At 37.8% G+C, this 19,882-nt stretch overlaps 3 protein-coding genes across 4 annotated transcripts; 2 read left to right on the forward strand and 1 right to left on the reverse strand.

Annotated features, from left to right (window-relative positions):
- Positions 1 to 2,311: 2,311 nt before the first annotated feature.
- LOC121267878 (cytochrome P450 98A2) lies at positions 2,312 to 5,030 on the forward strand. Its single transcript, XM_041171976.1, has 3 exons — positions 2,312 to 2,886; positions 3,766 to 4,163; positions 4,272 to 5,030. Exons 1-3 carry the CDS (start codon positions 2,397 to 2,399, stop codon positions 4,914 to 4,916), a joined length of 1,533 nt encoding a protein of 510 aa, XP_041027910.1. The 5' UTR covers positions 2,312 to 2,396; the 3' UTR covers positions 4,917 to 5,030.
- A 194-nt stretch (positions 5,031 to 5,224) lies between these two features.
- Positions 5,225 to 7,195, reverse strand: LOC121267879 (cysteine proteinase inhibitor-like). Its single transcript, XM_041171977.1, has 3 exons — positions 6,778 to 7,195; positions 6,198 to 6,417; positions 5,225 to 5,515 (listed from the first exon to the last, which is right to left on the reverse strand). The coding sequence occupies exons 1-3, from the start codon at positions 6,985 to 6,987 to the stop codon at positions 5,508 to 5,510; spliced, it is 438 nt and encodes a 145-aa protein (XP_041027911.1). The 5' UTR covers positions 6,988 to 7,195; the 3' UTR covers positions 5,225 to 5,507.
- Positions 7,196 to 8,302: 1,107 nt separating this feature from the next.
- LOC121267876 (protein kinase and PP2C-like domain-containing protein) lies at positions 8,303 to 14,762 on the forward strand. 2 transcript variants are annotated; one of them, XM_041171972.1, is made up of 12 exons: positions 8,304 to 8,600; positions 8,748 to 8,865; positions 9,045 to 9,211; positions 9,454 to 9,521; positions 9,638 to 9,861; positions 10,737 to 10,788; positions 10,986 to 11,529; positions 11,855 to 11,924; positions 12,016 to 12,235; positions 12,331 to 12,435; positions 13,973 to 14,068; positions 14,397 to 14,762. In XM_041171972.1, the coding sequence occupies exons 1-12, from the start codon at positions 8,486 to 8,488 to the stop codon at positions 14,589 to 14,591; spliced, it is 1,974 nt and encodes a 657-aa protein (XP_041027906.1). In that variant the 5' UTR covers positions 8,304 to 8,485; the 3' UTR covers positions 14,592 to 14,762. The 2 variants fall into 2 exon arrangements, with proteins under 2 accessions (XP_041027907.1, XP_041027906.1); XM_041171973.1 differs by lacking the exons at positions 13,973 to 14,068; positions 14,397 to 14,762 and adding an exon at positions 12,508 to 13,947 and having other exon boundaries at positions 8,303 to 8,600; positions 12,331 to 12,465.
- Positions 14,763 to 19,882: the final 5,120 nt, after the last annotated feature.

Genomic DNA, 19,882 nt, shown 5'->3' on the forward strand with positions numbered 1-19,882 from the left:
TATGAGGGCTATTTTCTTAAATTTTTTTAATCCCCTTTTCTTGAAGACTGTAAATCAAATCCATACTCCCATTTTTGTGATGAAGATAAGTGATTATTTTTTTTAATAGTTGGATTGAGAACTTAGAAGTATTATTGAGTTTTATAAATATATGTTTTAACTTTTTAAGACTTGCATTAATATTATTTTGAAATATAATTTATACATAATTAATTTATCTATATATAAACTATCCTGAAACAAGACCGATACTGGAATATTTCGTTCCAGTGCCTTAACCGAAACAGTATTCAAAACTTTGGTCTACATTTAATATAGATGGGAGAAAATTAGTAACATCCTAATTTTCTTAGCAATGTCAAAAAGTAAGCAAAAGTTTGGCTCGAAAGGGTGATAAAGCTCCATGGGATGTGTGAGGGTAGTAGTCCCCAGGGTTGGGCCAAGGGGAGTAGGCCCTGTCCACAAGGCCCGAAAAGTCTCAGGGCCCAAGGATAAGGGCTAGGTTGGGCTAGGTCGGCCCGGGAAGGGAAGAAATCGTGCAATGCATGCTAACTAGAGGAGGGAAGGTAGAGCCATCTGACACGACAACTGGCCAACAACCCCTGTCCCTAGACCCTGGCGTTCGGATAGGCCAAAGGAATGGATGCACCTAACCGAGGCCATGCCACATTTAATGGGACGGAAGCGGACACGCCACGACGTGTCTCTTAGGTGTCAGTTACAGCTACAATCAGGTCTAACAATTCTACTGCACAATAGGGAGATGGTAAGGACACCCAACCCCAGTACGGAATGGCACACCCACCATCCCCTTCCCAAAGATTGTCCCAACCAGGTATATATACCCTCTCCCTCAGTTAGGGGAGGGGTTCAAACACTTTAACACTTCAATTTATTATTTTCCCAAGGAACTCACTGACTTTAGCATCAGAGGTATCCCCTACCACCTCGAAGACTTCATTTTCTCTTTAGTTGCAGGTGGATGAATTGGGTCCCATGAAGTTGCTCGGACTGCGAAACACAATATCAACAGGATGAATAAAGAGACGGGGTGGGCAGGGTGGGATGGACGATTATGGAGTCAATTCTCCTTCCAACGTTCGGACGGGATATTCCCGTCCACGGGATGCTATACCAGGTACGAGAGCTCAAACTCTCCTCTTACCCATGTGAAAGTAGGGATGACAATATGTGACACGACCTGTTAACCCAACACGAACACGACACGATAAAAACGGGTTAGTATTTAGCCTTAACGGGTTCGGGTTAAAACGGGTTAATCCGTTAAGATACGATAGCTTAACGGGTTGATAACGTTTTGACCCGTTAAGAAAGTTAAAATTACAATTATACTCTTATTCTTAAAATATAAAACTGTTGTGATTTTAATTTTGATATTTTTATTATTTGGATTGTAATTTAGACTTGAAGTTAGCTTTATATTTTTTATAAATATTGTGATTTTAATATTTATATAAAATTATGTTAAACTTAACTAGATTAAACGGGTTAATTTTAGATCTGTTTAACCCATTGATATAAACGGATTAAAATGGATTGACACGATACGACCCGTTATGTTAATAGATCGTGTTAGAGTTTAAAATTTTAACACGATAAACTTAATAGATTAAATTAAAATTGATTTATATAATATAATATATATATTTTGGCATGATACAAAACTATCAGTTAACACGACTGGGAAAGAGACGCCCGATCCGGGGTGAGCACCCCTAGGCCCTCTGCACCATACTTCTCCATTTCAGCGTCCTTTTCACTTTATTGAAAAAGCTTCCATCTGTGGGCTATAAAGATACAAAGGTCAATTACCTCACCAACCTTTGATTCCTTCGCAATCCCGTTTTTACTTTGAAGTATCTCACCCTTTTTCACTTTACCAACCACCATCAACGAACTAATCCTCTCCCCTCCCCCACCCGTCACCCTCACAACAAAACGTACCACCCTTACTGATCCACATGCCGTAGGCCCCACATCTGTTTGCAAATCAGAAAACGGCAATTAATTATATCATTCCACGTGTATGATCTCATTCTAATGAATATATAAATTGTCTAAAGTACATTCAAAATATGAATGAAATTATATTGTTATAAAATATCATGTCATTGAAATTATATACATATATATATAAATATTTTTTAATAAAATAAAATATTTAAAATTACCTCATTAGTATTTTTGTTTATAATATATTATTATTAATATTGAATGCATGCGTTAGGAGCATCATAACTTGGACAGTAGTGCATTCACCAACTCCTTCTCTGATATATATCGACAACTCTCCAACCATTTCTTTTACTTCACCAACAACAGAGCAATCCATACGTTTTCTTTCTTCTCCTGATCCTCCTAGTCCTCCTCCTCCAATGGCTCTCCCTCTAATATTACCCATCTGCCTCATCCTCCTCTTCCTTGCATTATACATGATCTACCAACGGCTAAGATTCAAGCTCCCACCGGGCCCCCGCCCGTGGCCGATCGTCGGCAACCTCTACGACATAAAGCCGGTGAGGTTCCGGTGCTTTGCCGAGTGGGCGCAGGCATACGGTCCGGTTATATCGGTGTGGTTCGGATCGACGCTGAACGCGATCGTGTCGAACTCGGAGCTGGCGAAGGAAGTGCTCAAGGAAAATGACCAGCAGCTGGCTGATCGGCACAGAAGTAGGTCAGCGGCGAAGTTTAGCCTGGACGGCAAGGACCTTATATGGGCGGACTATGGACCTCACTATGTGAAGGTCAGGAAAGTCTGCACCCTCGAGCTTTTCACCCCAAAGAGGTTGGAGTCTCTTCGACCCATTAGGGAAGATGAAGTTACTGCCATGGTTGAATCCATTTTCAAGGACTGCGCCAGTCCTGGTACGTACGCACGCTTTTTTATTTATTTTATATTATATCATTTAGTTAAAATGTTGTTGTTTTTATTATTGCTGTTACTATATATAATTATGTTATGTGTTTGAGATGGATAGTCTAATCTGAATTAATATCTTCAATGACTTTAATTTTAGTTAAAACCTCAAACTTTTACCTAAATTTTGGACTAGATGATTGCCAACGCTCATAGAACAGTTCAGTTTTCTAATAATTTTAAATATTTAATCAATATTTTAAATTAGCTTCGTCTATCTTATTAATTTTTTTCACAAAATCTATGCACAAAATGGGACAAGGATCCTAAAAAATCACCGTTTAATTTGTTGCTTGAACAGTTTCTTTCTGCTAAAATAATTGAGGCAGGAGTTAAAGCTGTTAGTTGACAACAGTATCGTTTAATGTATTATTTCAAACTTCTTGTGCTTGGGACCGGGGCAGGAAAGGTCGTGGGATTGATGCCACTCGTAGCCGTCAAAAGTATACAATTTTAAGGTGGTCTGGGTCTAATCTTTTATTAGAACTTGGACCAGAGTCCACAGTTATCCCACCATCCATGAGATCTGCTGGCTTTAATTCTTAGTAATAGTATTCAACATAATAATGTCAAACTATTAAAAATAAGAATTTTGTTACGTACAAGTAAGTTTGCGAACCAATCTGCATATTAATGTTATTGTATTTATATTCTAAATTCAAATTAGCACTATTTTCAATAAAATTTATTTTCTGACCAATCATATTGAATGAGTGCGCGTATTAGTACGCAGAATCGCTTACAATTAAATTTTTCTTAAAAATAAATCCACTTTAGTTTTATGAGAAAAAGTAAGCTGAAAATTGTTTGATGTATTTATGTGGCAGATAATGATGGTAAGAGTTTGTTGGTGAAGAAATATTTGGGAGCAGTAGCATTCAACAACATAACAAGATTGGCATTTGGGAAACGGTTTGTGAACTCAGAAGGGGTAATGGACGAGCAAGGGTTGGAATTCAAGGCAATAGTGGCCAATGGATTGAAGCTTGGTGCATCACTTGCCATGGCAGAGCACATTCCATGGCTTCGTTGGATGTTTCCACTTGAGGAAGAGGCTTTCGCCAAGCATGGTGCGAGGAGGGACAGACTCACCAGAGCTATCATGGAAGAGCACACACAGGCACGCCAGAAAAGTGGCGGCGCCAAGCAGCATTTTGTCGATGCATTGCTTACTTTGCAGGACAAATATGATCTTAGCGAGGACACCATCATTGGACTCCTTTGGGTGTGTAAGAAATTGGAACTAATACATGAGAGTTTTAGTAAATATGAAAGGCATTTCCCAAGGGTTTTGTAAGGTAATGATCAGAGTTTGTTCTATGATCTTGTGCAGGACATGATCACTGCGGGCATGGACACCACTGCAATCTCAGTAGAATGGGCTATGGCTGAACTAGTCAAGAACCCAAGGGTGCAACAGAAGGCCCAAGAAGAGCTAGACCGCGTCATTGGGTTTGAACGCGTCCTGACCGAGGCCAATTTTTCTAACCTACCTTACCTGCAATGTGTAGCCAAAGAGGCTCTAAGGTTGCACCCTCCAACCCCATTGATGCTCCCCCACCGAGCCAATGCCGATGTGAAGATTGGTGGCTATGACATCCCCAAGGGGTCAAATGTTCACGTTAATGTCTGGGCTGTAGCACGTGACCCGACCGTGTGGAAAAACCCGCTTGAGTTCCGCCCGGAGCGATTTCTGGAGGAGGATGTTGACATGAAGGGTCATGACTTCCGGCTGCTTCCATTTGGTGCAGGCAGGCGAGTGTGCCCCGGTGCACAACTTGGCATCAATTTGGTCACGTCCATGCTGGGTCACCTATTGCACCATTTTGTTTGGACACCACCGGAAGGGATCAAGCCAGAGGAGATTGACATGTCAGAAAATCCCGGATTGGTCACTTACATGCGGACCCCGTTACAAGCTATGGCCACTCCCAGGTTGCCATCTCACTTGTACAAGCGTGTGGCAGTGGACATGTAATTTTTTGTATGGTTTTTATTATCCTCCTTAAGTTTTTTTCATCATGAACTTGTCATGATGAAAATGTGATATCTTTTATGTATGATCATTATGCATGAAGTACATTAATCTGAACGACGTGTGTATGCTATATCAATCGGTTAGTTTCCTGTATACTGGATAGGAACTACAGAGCACTATCACACAAAGTGAAGAAAAATATATCCACATGAAATAAATATCTAAACCTGTAAACCAAAAATTGAATAAAAGATAGAGGTAGCATATATAAAATAATCAGTAGACAGTAGGTGTAATCAACAAGCGCATTAACACAAATAAACCCATATCCATCTGGATTAAAAGGTCAGAAAGGAGTAAGTTCACACATCATGTAATAGGCTGAGTGCCAAAGAGTTTTACTTTGTTCAATAATCATATTGCCCAAGTAGCACCATGGCTCTACAAATACATTTAACACCTATAAAGGTATAAGATGCTGATTTAGGAGTTACTTGTTCAAACTTACTCAAATAAAACTTTCCTTGATACACTTTATCTTTTCTTTTTTTTTTTCCCTCTTTCAGAAGCAAATCAAATTTGCCACATACTTCAATGACCTGCATTTAAACAAAAGTAAATTCCTTCAGTAACAAACCAGAATTCTAGATTTTGAAACCCGTAGTCAACCAGAACAAATCCCATCACTCAAAAACCATACATCTAAAATCTGAAAATAGAATCCACATGGAATAATGGAAAGAAAAATAGGAGTCCAGATGCCGCCAGTGCAAGATCTTGGATAGATAGAGGCGATTATATGGGTAAGGCACAACATGAAATTATGTTTTCAATGGATAAGGGTAGGGAGGCCTTGGTCCAAGGGGAAGAGAAGGAGTATGGAATATGAAGTAGATTTCTAAAGCACATCAAGCCTACACTATTGTAAATGTAGTTGTAACATGATAAGAAGCAGAAATTACTTATTGAAAAAGGTTAAAAAAATTTACTCCCGAAGATTTGAACATATAACTTGAAACTCTTAAGTCTAAGGGCATGCTTGGGTAATGAAATGAGATAGAAATTGTGAGAATTATGTGAATAGTAATGAAATGGTTTGAGTTAAGATGCTTTATTGGGTTTGAGCTAATGTTCATTGGAAACATTAGCCATACCAATACCTATCTCATGCACTGTTGATGTGCCCATTACAGATAATTCACGTATAATTACAACTTAAGTGGGGAGAAAGGAAAAATACCCAACACAGGAATTTAGGAACAGATTGCAGTAGTCAATTACCACGTTTAGCACCGAGGTCTGATTGGGTAAAGGAAGGGGCATCATGGGCATTTTTAAATTCCTGCAACTGCTTGAAGTTCATCCATGGCTTCACCCAGACTTTAGCTTCGTATATCTTCTTCTTACCAGCATCAATTGCTTCTAGAGTCAGATAGTATATCTTACCGGAAACCACCTGTTCTTTGGCCTTCAAAACCCTTGTAAACTCGAGCAGGGTATTCTGCAGAATATGTCAATCACTCGTATGCATAAAGATAGAACAAAAATTCCATAATTCGTAGATATATACCTGTATATAAATTTCAAAGTAGACTGGATATTGTAAGAAGTAAATAAATAATCACTTTATTCATGAATTCTCCAACTTCTATACTTTGTTTTTCCTTCTTTTAAGTTTTTAACAGGTAAATAGACCCAGCAGTGATCGCATGGGTGTAAGGAAACAACAATAACACATGAGAAACGGAAGAAATACCCATTAAAACTGACTAGATAAACAAAATTGAGACGAGATATTAAATGCCCAAGAGAAATAAAAGAAACCCAATAAGATGGGGAATGAAAGGGAAAAACGACCGACCTCTTTCTTGTTGTGTTCTTGGACAGCGAAACGGGCAAGGGTCTCGATCTCACCGCTGTTCTGAGAGCCCTTGCAGTCGTGAACCCCTCCAAGCTTCATCCTTATGGACTGGTCGTCTTCAAAGCAGAGCCCAAATTCACAGACCCCAGAAAGAACTACTACAGTGCCCAGCAACAAAGCCACAGAGAACCTATCAATGGTCAGCTTCATCGTCGTTATGCTTGTGTTTGATAATATGTGATGGGATCTGATTCTGTGTCCTCCAAAGCGCTTTGCTTTTCCACCCTCACGAAAGTGAAAAAGATTCGAAACCCGTCGGTATCAGAGAGCGTTACAGACGAGATAGGAGGAGGTTCCTTTGAACGTTTGGCGGTGACCAAGCTTCTTGATCGTTGAGGAAGGCAAATAGAAGTGGAAAGATCTTTTGGGCGGGTTGGATCGGACAATGTCCTTTATCGAGTCTGGTTGGGATAAAAACTTCGGTCCAGGTCGAGGCCTCTTCGGCCCTCGCATGCTGGTTTAGGATCGACCCGATTTTGTATCTCCTCAGTCCTCCCCAAGCCCGCATCTACATGGTTGGAAATTTGGATGGAGAACAGAATATTCCTCTTTTTTAACCCCAAATATCTTATTAGAATAATTTTTCTCATCAGTCATTATTTATTATTTTACATCTCACATCTCATATTTTATAAAAAATATCATACATCCTATAAAAAAAAATTGTCAAGTATAAAATGTGGAGATGAATAATAACTGAAATATAACAAAACTCATCCCATTAATATACATATGCATATATATATATATAGGGATAAAATTATTTTATTCTTAAATTAGTGTGTAAAATATACTATCGACATTACTTAAATGTTAAGGTCTTATTCATAAAATTTAATTTTTAAAATTGATATTATAAATCAAATCATGCTATGCAAGCACTTTACTACATATACTATCCACACGAGCTTATAAATATAATTTCTCTTTCAGATATATTTTTATTCAAACTCTAGAATTAGATATAAAATATTTAGATATATATTTAACTTAACATAGTGATTATGCTAAGAATGAAGTAGGAGATAAAATGGTGAATGTTAATTTTTTCGAGTATAATGGTTGTTAGGGAGTGGTATGTTAGGGAAGAAGACCGGACAGCCACAGGTGTCACATAAAAAAATTAGGTGAAATTGTATTCAATATCTTAAACTATCACACATCTTATAATAAATTAATAATACCACATGGTCTATTTTTTGTTTTGGCATCTGAGGGAATGTTATAAAAATTGATATGGTGCTTATAATTTATCATAGCGTGTAATGTTATAAAAATTAATATTTATAAAAATAATTTTGATATTACTTGCATATTGTAATAAATTAAAAGTATCAGATCATTTATAATTCCAGACTATGTAATAATTTCGCAAGATAAGTATATAAATATATATTTCCTGTATAAGAAAAGAAAAATTGCCGAAGTGGCAAAGCACGTGATATTTGTTGTGTTCTATCTTGTAGTTGTCCGACAGAAATTCACAACTAAACAGTAAACGAAACTTCAGACACCGGAGAAAGCCCCTCCTGCTGCTTCCTATTCCCTCTCTGTCACTCTGTCTTTCTCATCTCCACAGAACTCCCTCTCTTTCCTCTCTTTCACATTCCTCATAACCACAGAGAGAGAGAGAGAGAGAGAGAGAGAGATGGGGCTGGAGATTGCGGAGCCAAACACGTGCATCAGAGGTTGTTGTACCAGCAAATCGATCCCTCTGCATCTCCCACCTTCCTCGTATGCTCTCCTATCCCCAATTGCCCGCGGTAAGAAACTATTTTTCTCTGCAATTCGCACTTTGATTTGAGGCTCTGCTCGGTTATAATTTCTAATAGAATTAGGCTCATTTAACCTTTTCTTTCTTTGAATCTAGCAATTTGAGTACTCCTAATGGAAATAAATGCTGATCGTAGGGGCGGAGAGTGTTGTTTATGCAGCAACTTTGTATGGTAGAAAGGTTGCTGTGAAGAAACCCATCTTGTCTACTTCTGAAGACATTGACAAGTTCCATAAAGAGCTCCAGTTGTTATGGTCTCCTCTCTCTCTCTCTCTCTCTCTCTCTCTCTCTCTACCTATATATATATATATATTTTTTCGTCTGTATTTAAACACGTAATGTGTTGAGTTTGATGTCATGAGTTTTGGTGAGAAAACTGTGCATTTTTTTTCTCAGTTTTTTTCCTTTCTTTTTAAAATCTATCCAAATCAAGTATGCTAGATCATCCGGGATTAGCAACACTGGTTGCAGCGCATGCCAAGCCACCCAATTACATGTTCTTCTTCGAATTCTATGAACATCTGAATCTCGCAGAGAAAGTACATGCGGAAGAATGGAGTCCGGGCATCGATCAAGTGCTCACGATCACTTTCCGTTTAGGTATAAAATTTCATTACCTCGGGTTTTTCTTAAATTCAGTTTTTCACTATTTTTGCCATGTTATTTGTTTATGTAATACATATTTCAACATACGAAGCATTGCCATGTTGGTTTGATAATCTTTCACTTGAGTATATTGTTTAGCTTGTATCAAAAGATTAAGATGTAATTCCCTGACTTTTAGAAGTTTCATTTGGATAACTTTTCCTTGCTTTTCCTTTCCATTACTTCCTTTTCTCCAGCAAAGGCTTTGCAATATCTGCATAACCTCGGGATCATACATAGGGATGTGAAACCAGCAAATATTCTTGTAAATATCTTCTAAAGTTCTTCTTTTCAATTGGTATTCTATTTTCCTAATTTAGTGTTCCAATCTTGATTTTGACTTGTAGGTAGAACACTAATGTTTACGCTTCTGCGATGCAGCTTGACAAAAACCTGTTCCCACACCTAGCAGATTTTGGTTTGGCAGAATACCAAAAAGATCTTAAAGGCGTTTCTGTTGAGAACTGGAGATCATCTGGCAAGCCAACTGGTGGTTTTCACAAAAAAAATATGGTTGGGACGCTCATATATATGGCACCTGAAATCTTAACGAAGAAGATCCATACAGAAAAATCAGATGTCTACAGTTTTGGGGTATCAATCAAGTAAGAATCTGATACCGGTTGTCAAATAACCCCTTTTAAGTTGCATTGTTTCTTTCATTCGTTGACATTACCATTTGTTAGGGTCTTTGAGTGTTCATTTAAGTATCTAATACTCAATATAGGAAAATCTCTCTTCTATACTTTAAATCACGAGTGCAATTGACACTTTTTTAGGTTTAAAGAGGTATGTGACAAACTTGTCGAAAAGAATAATAAAAAAAGAGGCTTATGATAAAAATTATGTTTAAGCGGTTTATCTATATAAGAAGTCATACCCATGGGTGGAAATCTATAAGCTCTCTCTCTCTCTCTCTCTCTCTCTCTCTCTCTCTCTCTCTCTCTCTCTCTCTCTCTCTCTCTCTCTACATTCAAATCAGAAACCTGGGCATTTTGAGCAATCGATCTCATCTGTTCTTTCTTTTTCTTTTTTTCCTCATCACTTTTTTCAGTCTGTAAGAAGTCCATACTAAATTTCATATATCTATGGCAAGTTTGATTGAAAATACACTCTGCGGCATATTTCCCAAAAGGAGACATGATCATGTATTATATCCTCAAGTTTAATTTGATTCCATATTTTTCATGTGTCTCTGTATGGTCATGTCCTATTTATCAGTTGATTGGTTATCATCATTGTCTCACTGTTCATAGGACAGCAGGCAATTTGCATTGCACATCTTGAATGTATAAAATGGAAGATGTCAAATTAGGAAGCCAAACTTATAAATTCCAGGCATTATGGCATGCTAGATGCTTTCATATTATCATATTATTGGTTTCAATTTGATAAGCTTTCTTATAAATTTGAATCATTTGAATTATTATAGTCTGCATGTGTATGACATTTTTAATTCATCTGTTCTGCCTTATTGCAGTGAGCTTATTACTGGTGTTGTCCCATATACTGATCTTCGTGCAGAAGCACAGGTCAGCTTTCTTAATTGTGTTTTTCTTTTCTTTTCTTGGGGGAAGGGGGCGTAGGCTTACAAGTAATGTTCTTTGATGTTGAATGGATGGGGAAGACAGAGGTTCGTTTTAATGGAAGACAGGGATTGATATTAATGATAGATGTTGGGGAGTTACAGGATACTAACTGATGCATGACATATATATACCGTTGGCAGGCCCACACAGTGCTGGAGATGAACTATACTGAGCAGCAACTTACAGCAGCTGTGGTTTCTGGTGGATTGAGACCAGTACTTGCTGGTCCAGAGTTGGGTGCTCCATCAAGTCTCCTCTCACTGATACAGAGGTGTTGGGATGCAAATCCACAGAGTAGACCTTCTTTCAATGACATAGTTGCGGAACTTGATTTGATTTTAGAACACAGAAAGACAGCAAAGGATATGACACCAGGCGAACCTGCTGTTTCTCGTGATGATCACCTAATGGACAACATCAACAGCCTCCGAACTTATCAAGAGAGTATCAACTGGTCCACACAGGGAGAACATTTCTCCCGGATAGCTTATCGTGACACTGAATCTAGTTTGAGAGTCTGGCTTGATAATTCAAATGATCCTCTGGCATATTATCCTGTACTTTCTTGGGGGTCCTTTGCTTCATGTGGCCGAAGAGAAACCATGGAGGATACACATCTTCTTATGCCCCATATGTGCAATGAAAAGGATATCCATGTTTTTGGGATCTTTGATGGCCATAGAGGTGCTTAATGATGATTTACTGCCACTACTTAATGTTGAATTTAGATCCTAATTCCAGGAAGAGAGGATTATAATGATCGGTAGAGATCAGTATGGCATTTAGTTTGGTGATCACGAGTCTTTTCACTTAATTTGTTGATATGTGTCTCTTTTTTGTCATCAAAAGCATACTAGCAAATTGTTGGAATCATTAAAGGAGCTATGACTTCATGTACCTGGAAACCAAGACTAGATTTTAATGATTTGGTTATGGTGTTTCTTAGTAAGCCTTGATGTTAATGCTTTAGTTCGGACATGACCTGGGGTTGTGGCTGTAACACATGCAGGTGCAGCAGCTGCTGAGTTTTCTGCTCGAGCATTGCCAGGATTCTTGCAAAGTTTCAGCTCCACGAGCAGGTTTCTTCTGCTCTAGTTTTTAAATCCATATTCTATCTCTTGTATTAATATTCTTCATTTTTTAAATAATTATTTTTATGTATGAATGTAGTCCTTCAAAAGCATTATTGGAAGCATTCGTTAAGACAGATGTTGCATTTAGAGATGAACTAGATTCTTATCGTAAATCCAAGAGAGGTACTCAGAAAGACTGGCATCCTGGTTGCACTGCAGTTGCTGCTCTTATAGTTAGAAGCAAGCTTTTTGTTGCTAATGCTGGTGATTGCCGGACAGTACTATGTCGGGCTGGTCACCCGATTGTTCTAACCAAGGTGAGCTGGGACTATGTTCACTGCATTACTGTTTGTCTTTTCTGGTTCACCATTAGGTGTTATTGTTCTCAAAGACATCATCTTTGATATATTAGGATCATGTTGCTAGCTGCTTTGAGGAGAGAGAGCGTGTTGTTAATGCAGGAGGACAAGTCAAATGGCAAGTTGATACATGGAGGGTTGGTCCTGCTGCTCTCCAGGTTTGTCACTTTGACCTTTAAGATTGTAGGGTAGAGTTTGTTCATATTCTTCTATACATTTTTTAGATCTAGTTTGTTTCACTTCCATGATTTTGCGACAATTTCCATTTTATGCTTTTCAGTGTACTACCTCTCTGCTTTAAGCTCAGTTCTGGTCATTTGATTTGGGAAGAGTTCATAAGAGAGAGAGAGAGCAATACATATAATCGAGCAAGCTATTTTGTTCCTTTACTTTTTGGTTCTCATATAAACAATAAGACCACAGTAAGATGGCTGAAAGACAATACTGCCTCCTTCCCTTCTATCACCTCACTTTTTCTTCATTTCCTTTTCTTATTTCTTCTTAACACAAACCCTAAATCAGTATTACAAGTAGAAAGATTATTCAAAAGCAAACCCAAACCTATAATTCTCTGCAAACTGGTACTTTATTGCGATGATATTGCTTATCCTATGTTATTTCTCTTTGGAAGAATGTTATATTTACCTTTGGTTTTATAATGGAACTGAATATTGCTGGGAAAGCCAAATGAGAAGTTTCCCTTGAATGGAGAACAGAATTTTCGGTTTCCCTTCAAGAGAGAGATTCCAACGACTAATTTACAGTATTACTTATGATTCATTTTTTTCATTTTGGAGATAAGGGAGGAGACGCTCACAGCTGTTGGAATAAATGCACACTGGTGATGTAGTTGGCTAAAGGTTCAAGTCCCATATTGGATAGTTGTGAAAAATTAAGTGGTTAATATTAATTGTTAGGTCCAAACCCACTTGCTTAAGTTTTTGTGTTAATTTGGTGTACTAACATGTTATATCAAGCCTTCTGATACAAACTCCCCAAGGTGTCAATGTTCAACTCTCACAAACCAAGAAGTTAAGAACCAAATAAGTGGTATCATAGCCAAGTGTTTGCTAGGTAAGTGTTTAATGCAAGTGGTGTGTTGTTGATGGCTCCCACAATAGAGCATGGTTACTCCCACATTAGCAAGGTGATCATGCTTGTATTTTGGTGGCCACCATAGTAGTCCCATGTGACTATTATGTTGGCTCTACCCATGGTTGAGTAAAGGCGCTCTGGTGGTGAGTATTGGATTAGGCGATAATATATGGGGCTTAGATTGCCTAAAGTTTTTTTTTTTTCAAGGGAGAGTGAAGCTGGAATGCTTGATGTGCTTTAGAAGAAGACCCACAGATGAAGGGGGAGATTTGTTGGAATACTCAATTCTCATACTAGCCTACTAGGTAGTAATAACAAGAGTGAGCAGTTAATATTGCCTTATTGAGCCTAAACTTACTGATTTAAGCTTTTATATTTAGTGATCCTAACATGATGTATCAATCTCTCATATGAAGTCCTCCCTGTGGTGTTAGTGTTCAAATCTCTCAAACCAAAGACCCCGCAATTAATAATTATATTGAAGAATCTCATACCGCACTAGAACACATCCAATTAATAAACTCCGTTTTCCATTCTTGCATTATAACTTCTTTTGTCACTGGTCCAGTGGTTGTAGCACTAATTCTTTCCCACTAATAGGTCACTCGCTCCATCGGTGACGATGATCTGAAGCCTGCTGTAACTGCAGAACCTGAGATAACTGAAACAGATCTGTCTGGAGAGGATGAATTCTTGGTAAGGACCCTTGTAGTTTCACATCGAAAAGGCCCATTGCTTTTTTTTTTTTATTATTGAAATGTAAAAACTCATAGACCCTTATTTAAAACTGAAAAGTGGCATAAGGTTTTCATATTGAAGTTTCATATTTTGTTTTTAAGAAAAGATGTCAGTGAATGAAAGGCTATAAATCATCAAATAATTTTTGTATTCGACACCTCATGGCATAGTTGGGCAATGGGAACCATATGTAAAGTACACTGTATACTTTGTACAATAGAGATGGTTGTCAAAGCATACGATAAAGTTCCCTTGAAAATTAAAGAAATATGTGATTGCTTACCAGGTAATGGCTAGCGATGGACTCTGGGATGTTGTGAGCAACTCAGATGTTATAAACATAATTAGAGACACAGTCAAAGAGCCTGGAATGTGCGCCAAGAGATTGGCAACAGAGGCTGCAGAGCGAGGCAGCAAAGACAACATCACTGTAATTGTCGTCTTCCTGCGTCCTGTGTCTACTGCAGAGAGGATCTACTAGGTATATTTTTATTTATTTTTTCCTACTACTATTATTTGAGTTGCAAATCAACAAGGGTGACAAATTAAGTTCACCCATGCACTTCACTGGTAATTGTAAAATACCAATCATTGTTTTATTATTCAATTGGGCATCGCCGAGGATTATAAAATTCTTATGTATGAATTAGCATTGAGAATTGGTCTTGTTTGTGCCTACTCTGATGTTTCTTAGATGGTGGTATTTTTAAGGTGGGGGAGTCCCGAATGACATAGTTTGGTGTCATTTAGAGGACCAAATTACACAAATCAAGATAATCAGGAAGCACTGCATCCTAATGTAATTTAACTAGAAAACTGCTACAGATAAAAAGTAAACCCACAAACTGATGTGGCTTCATGAGATCTGTTAGATCTATTTTATAATGAAAGTAATTTTACAATCTAACATATCTCATCAATCTGACGTATCTCATCAAATCACGTCAGTTTGTAAATTATTTTTGTGTAATCATTTTGTGGCTAAATATTTCTCATTTAACTAATCCTAAAACTTTTTTCTGGAGGTCGATCCCAAGCACGTTGGGAACCCCAAAGGCGCAAGGATTTCTACAAGACACTCCTAGCACTGAACGAAATCTTGTCCAAAACTTTCTAATATTGTTGTGTTGGATATCATAAACTGAATCAAACGAAAAAGAGCCGGAGAAACAGACTTTCTCTTGCAAGTTTTGTAGCAAAATGTTTGCCAATTAGCAAGTCGTGGGTGGCTACCAAAACGCCCATGCAAAAACATGAGCGAGCTGCCATAAACAAAGAGAAGGTGGTTGGTTATACATTTTTCTTCTACTTTTTAACGTCGTGAATCCTATGTTGTAATACACATATTCGATTATGATTGCAAATCCTTTGCATGTGTCTATGAGCAAAACCCTAGGGGTTCAACCACGCTCGCTCGATGATTCATAAGCCTAGCCTACTACAACACTAGGCCACAAGGTAGGCTCCGGCATGGCTGTCTAGTGTCAAAGGTTGCAAGCCATTGATCAATCACTTTATAGGGCCATAAATGGCTAGTTCCGACAGTCGGACGGTGCGACTTCTGATCATGATGTCTTTAGAGGTGTTTTGATAATGATGGCATTGCATTCTAATAGAAATAACAATAGCAATTACCTCCTGTTCAGCAACTCTTTTTCACAAAATCAGCAATGTGAAACTCCAACGTTACATCATTAAATTAGAAAGTAATTTCTTAGCATTTTCAATTTGGTTGATGAACGCTAGCCTAAGAGTTATATGATTATATTTTATTTGATAGAATATGGTGCTTTTTAACTTCTAGAGGGCCAAGAAATTGACCCTTTTATTAAAAAAACGTTTGACCTTTTCTTGAGTTGTTAAAAGAAGTTTCGTACAAACAAGTTAGCAACTTTGCTATAGAACACACAACAGCCTGACAACAAAAGCCAAAAAATCCCAATCAAGCAACTTGGTCAACCCCTCCCCTCGGTTTCATGAAGGTCAATTATGATGCAACAATTCGAGAAAACTCACCATTATTGCAGGCATATGCAACAACTCAAGAGGAGAAATTCTCAAGTCATGGGCAAAAAGCATCTAAGCATCTACCCCTCTCTATGGTGAAGCTCAAGAGCATTATTGGCAATCAAGAAAACTTTGGCGCTCAAAGCTCAATTCATTTTCCTAGAAGGCGACTTTCAACTTGTACACGAAACTTTTAGTGATAACTACGAAAATATAGATTAGTCCATTCAAAATATCATTGAAGATTGTCAATATCAACTCAGTCAGTTCACAGACTGGAGATCCTTACATGTCTCCAAAAGTGCCAACCATAATGCACATGAGCTTGCTCAAAGGGTTGCTAACTTATCACGCGTTACCCAGGATCCTGTCACTCATGACTCTTTCTATTGGACTATATTGGATTTGACCCCCATAGTTTTTCTTTATGTTCTGTAATAACTCTATAACCCTGTATTTCCTTTTGATTAATATACAGTTGGTTTGAACAAAAAAGAAAAAAAAAAAAGTTGGCAACGTTGCAACAATGATCCCCTTTTTCCTATCCAAACGTGCCCTTAGCAATAGTTCTCTCATGTATGAAGGCGAAGTGCGTTTGTCCTTTGCTTTTTTGTCACCAGACTTTCTTTCGTTATTGTAGTAGTCAGGTGCTCACATTCTTCACGCCCGATTCGAAGTTCCTCTCCGAGTGAAACAAATTTAAGTTGAAAATTGACGAATAAATGAAAACAAAAAAATCCAAGTGGAAGAATAAGGTTGTGTTTGAATATTAAGAATATATCAATCAAATAGTTTGTAAATAATAATAAAATAATTTAAAAATATCTAAGATTTTGTTCTTGAGCAAGCCTGAAATCAAAACTTCAAGAGTAGTTTGGATTAAAAGATGAGTTGAGATAGTTTATAAATAGTAGAATAAAAGTTGAATTGTTTATTATATTTTATGTGAGAATTTAAAAAAATTATTTTAGAATTTAAAAAAATTAAATTATTTATTATATTTTATGTAAGAATTTAAAAAAAATTATAATAACAAGATAAAATAATTTGATATGAATTTTAAATTTAAACGAGACCTCAAATCTAAAAATAACAAAAAGGAAAATGATGCATCGATGCACTCGGACAAAAGTCATCAATTTTTTATTTATTTAATTATTAAGAAAATATTTTTAAATTAAGTTTGTGAAGTTTGATTTTTAATGTTTAAAAGGATACTTCAAAAAATAAAAAATTAAGAAATCGTTGAGAGTCCTAGCAGCGTCCTAACAAAAAACATTGTGCACGTGGCGAGTTTTCCGTAATTCCGGAATCGCCAACGTTAAATGCTCGCCCCCTAAAGAAGATTATTTTTCACTGCATTGTCCTCTCGTACCAAATGGCGAAGAACAGAAACACGGACCAGAAAACACCCACAAGCCTAGAATTTTCCGAAACCCCAGAATCAGGAAACGACGTACAGATCTCCTCCAACTGCCAAGAACCTAAGAAGGAGGACCGCCCAGATACTCTCCGAGAACCCAAAAGGCGCAAGAACTGTCCCAGATCTCTAGACAGCATCCACGAATCCTCAAACTTCAACTTCACTTTCGACACCAAAGTCGTCAACGGTTTTCCTCCTCAGTTCACTCCTAAATTTGGGTCCTTCAATTTGTTGTTTCTTACAGAAGAAAAGGTCAGAGAAGGAGGGGAGCAGCAAGAACAGAAAGAAGCAGCAGAAGCTGAGGTCCTTGAAGGGTCCGAAGTTGTGATCAGTTGATGATGGAAGTGATAAAACAAACGACTTTTGGGTGTAGATTAATTAATTTGTTCCTAGTTAAGCTGATCTACCATGTGGTTTTCTCTGTATGATTGGCTCTGAATGAAGGCCATGGTGGTTGACGTTTTGGGAATCAAACCAAAAGGCTCAATAATTAATGGAATCTTTTTTTTTTTTTTTTGTTATCTTTAATTATTTTCTTTCTTTTCACAGTTTCTTCTGTCTTCAACTTGCTTTGCTCATCTTGTTGGGCTGTCGTTACCGTGTAACGTTTAATTAATTTAAAGCACGGGTGCGTGGGCACTGAGGAGGCTCAGTCAGTCCCAGACTCCCACGCACGTGCATCTTCATTTTACAGAGAAAAATTTCCCAACTGGGTCTGGTCTGTCTATTTCTCCCCCAAATAACAGCCTTCCAACGTATTCGTCTCATTTTATCTCCAGACCGCACCACAGACCAGCTTCACAGAAGAACATTAAAAAAAAAAAAAAAAAAAACATCCCCACCAAGAAAGGATAATGATATCCTTACCTTCTGTTCCCACCGAACTCGATGCAGTCCCCTCTGCACCCGAGCTCTTTCCTCCGCACCTAAAAGCCTCCGTTAATGGCGACAAAACGAGACCAGTCATTGTTGCCGACGAACAATGATACGGCAAAGCCAAAGATTTGGAGTACCAAGGTTGCCAATGGTTGTTTCATGGAACAACAACAAGAACAAAAACTACGGGAAAAAAAAATTCTTGGATTAGGAATTACATGGCCTTGTTCCTTCGAGGTTCAATCCCAAATGACTAAAATTCCACTTATTCAGCTCAGAACCCAAGAGCCTTGCCTAGCAAAGGGCTAACGTCTGAACATTGAAATTGTTTTTTGAGCCTGGGTCTGTGAGATTTTGTATCGCAAAATCAACCAAACGAGTGAAATGGGTTTGGTCTCAAGTGGTTGATTTCTTGTATCGGAGGATTTAGAAAAACTAATCAAATAGGTCTGGTCCTAAATGACGTATTTATGAACCAAATTTGGGTAATTCATGAGACTAGGGACATGAAGGAACCAGAATCGGGTTTGAATCTGGGCGTTTGCAATTTTTCTTTTTCTTGTTTGACGTTTGTTTTGAGGAATTAGAAGAATTGGTCCAGTGGGGGGGTTGCGAAAGGCATTGATTGAATGGAACGTGTAAAGAGGTAGAGGTGGGGGCATTGAGGAGTTCTCCTCTTCACCTTCCCAGAAATGGAGAGAGAGAGATAACTTGAGAGCAAGTGAGAGTTTTAAATTCAACTTGAAGAAAGTCGACGGAAGTAGGTGTGGACGCAACGGAACTGGTCTGGCACCGACGACAGAAATGGTTTGACAAATTGCAAAGGAATGTTGGACGACGGAACGAAGAACAAAGATGATAAATGAAATCTTGAAATTATTGAGTGTGATAATCTTATGTTCATTTGTGTAGAGTTGCTGACGTGGCAGCCTTTGATTGGGGGCTGTTAAACGCTTAATATCAACCCGACCGTTTGGAAGAATAACTGTTTTACAAATGGAGAAGAAAGAAATTAGAACTTGGTAGTTGTAAGTTATTGTCTAATAAAATAAGAAGAGATACTTCAAAAAAAAAAATAGAATAGAAAAGCTTAAAACCGGATAAGGTGAAAATGTAAGATTTACACCCTCAAATAAAAAAGAGATACGTCAGCGATTTTATAATCTTATCCTAAGATCATATATTTAATATCAGCAAGCTCTCTCCTCACTCTCAGCACACTCTCTCTCCGCAAGCGAGCTCTCTCTCTCTCTCTACAAGCTCTCTCTTACTGCATCAATACCTTGATGGAATGGAGATGTTTCAAACTAATATTTATGATGACAAGCTGCTAATTTTATGATTACATATGTAACACATCAATACCTTGATGTAGCTCTCTGTTTCGAGAGTAAAGCGGTGATCAATTTCAGCAGGCAAAACAACCATCCCTCCTTATTCACCCAAACACGAATCCACTTGTCATT

Source organism: Juglans microcarpa x Juglans regia, chromosome 5S (assembly GCF_004785595.1).
Source record: "Juglans microcarpa x Juglans regia isolate MS1-56 chromosome 5S, Jm3101_v1.0, whole genome shotgun sequence".
In the NCBI taxonomy this organism is placed as follows: domain Eukaryota; kingdom Viridiplantae; phylum Streptophyta; class Magnoliopsida; order Fagales; family Juglandaceae; genus Juglans; species Juglans microcarpa x Juglans regia.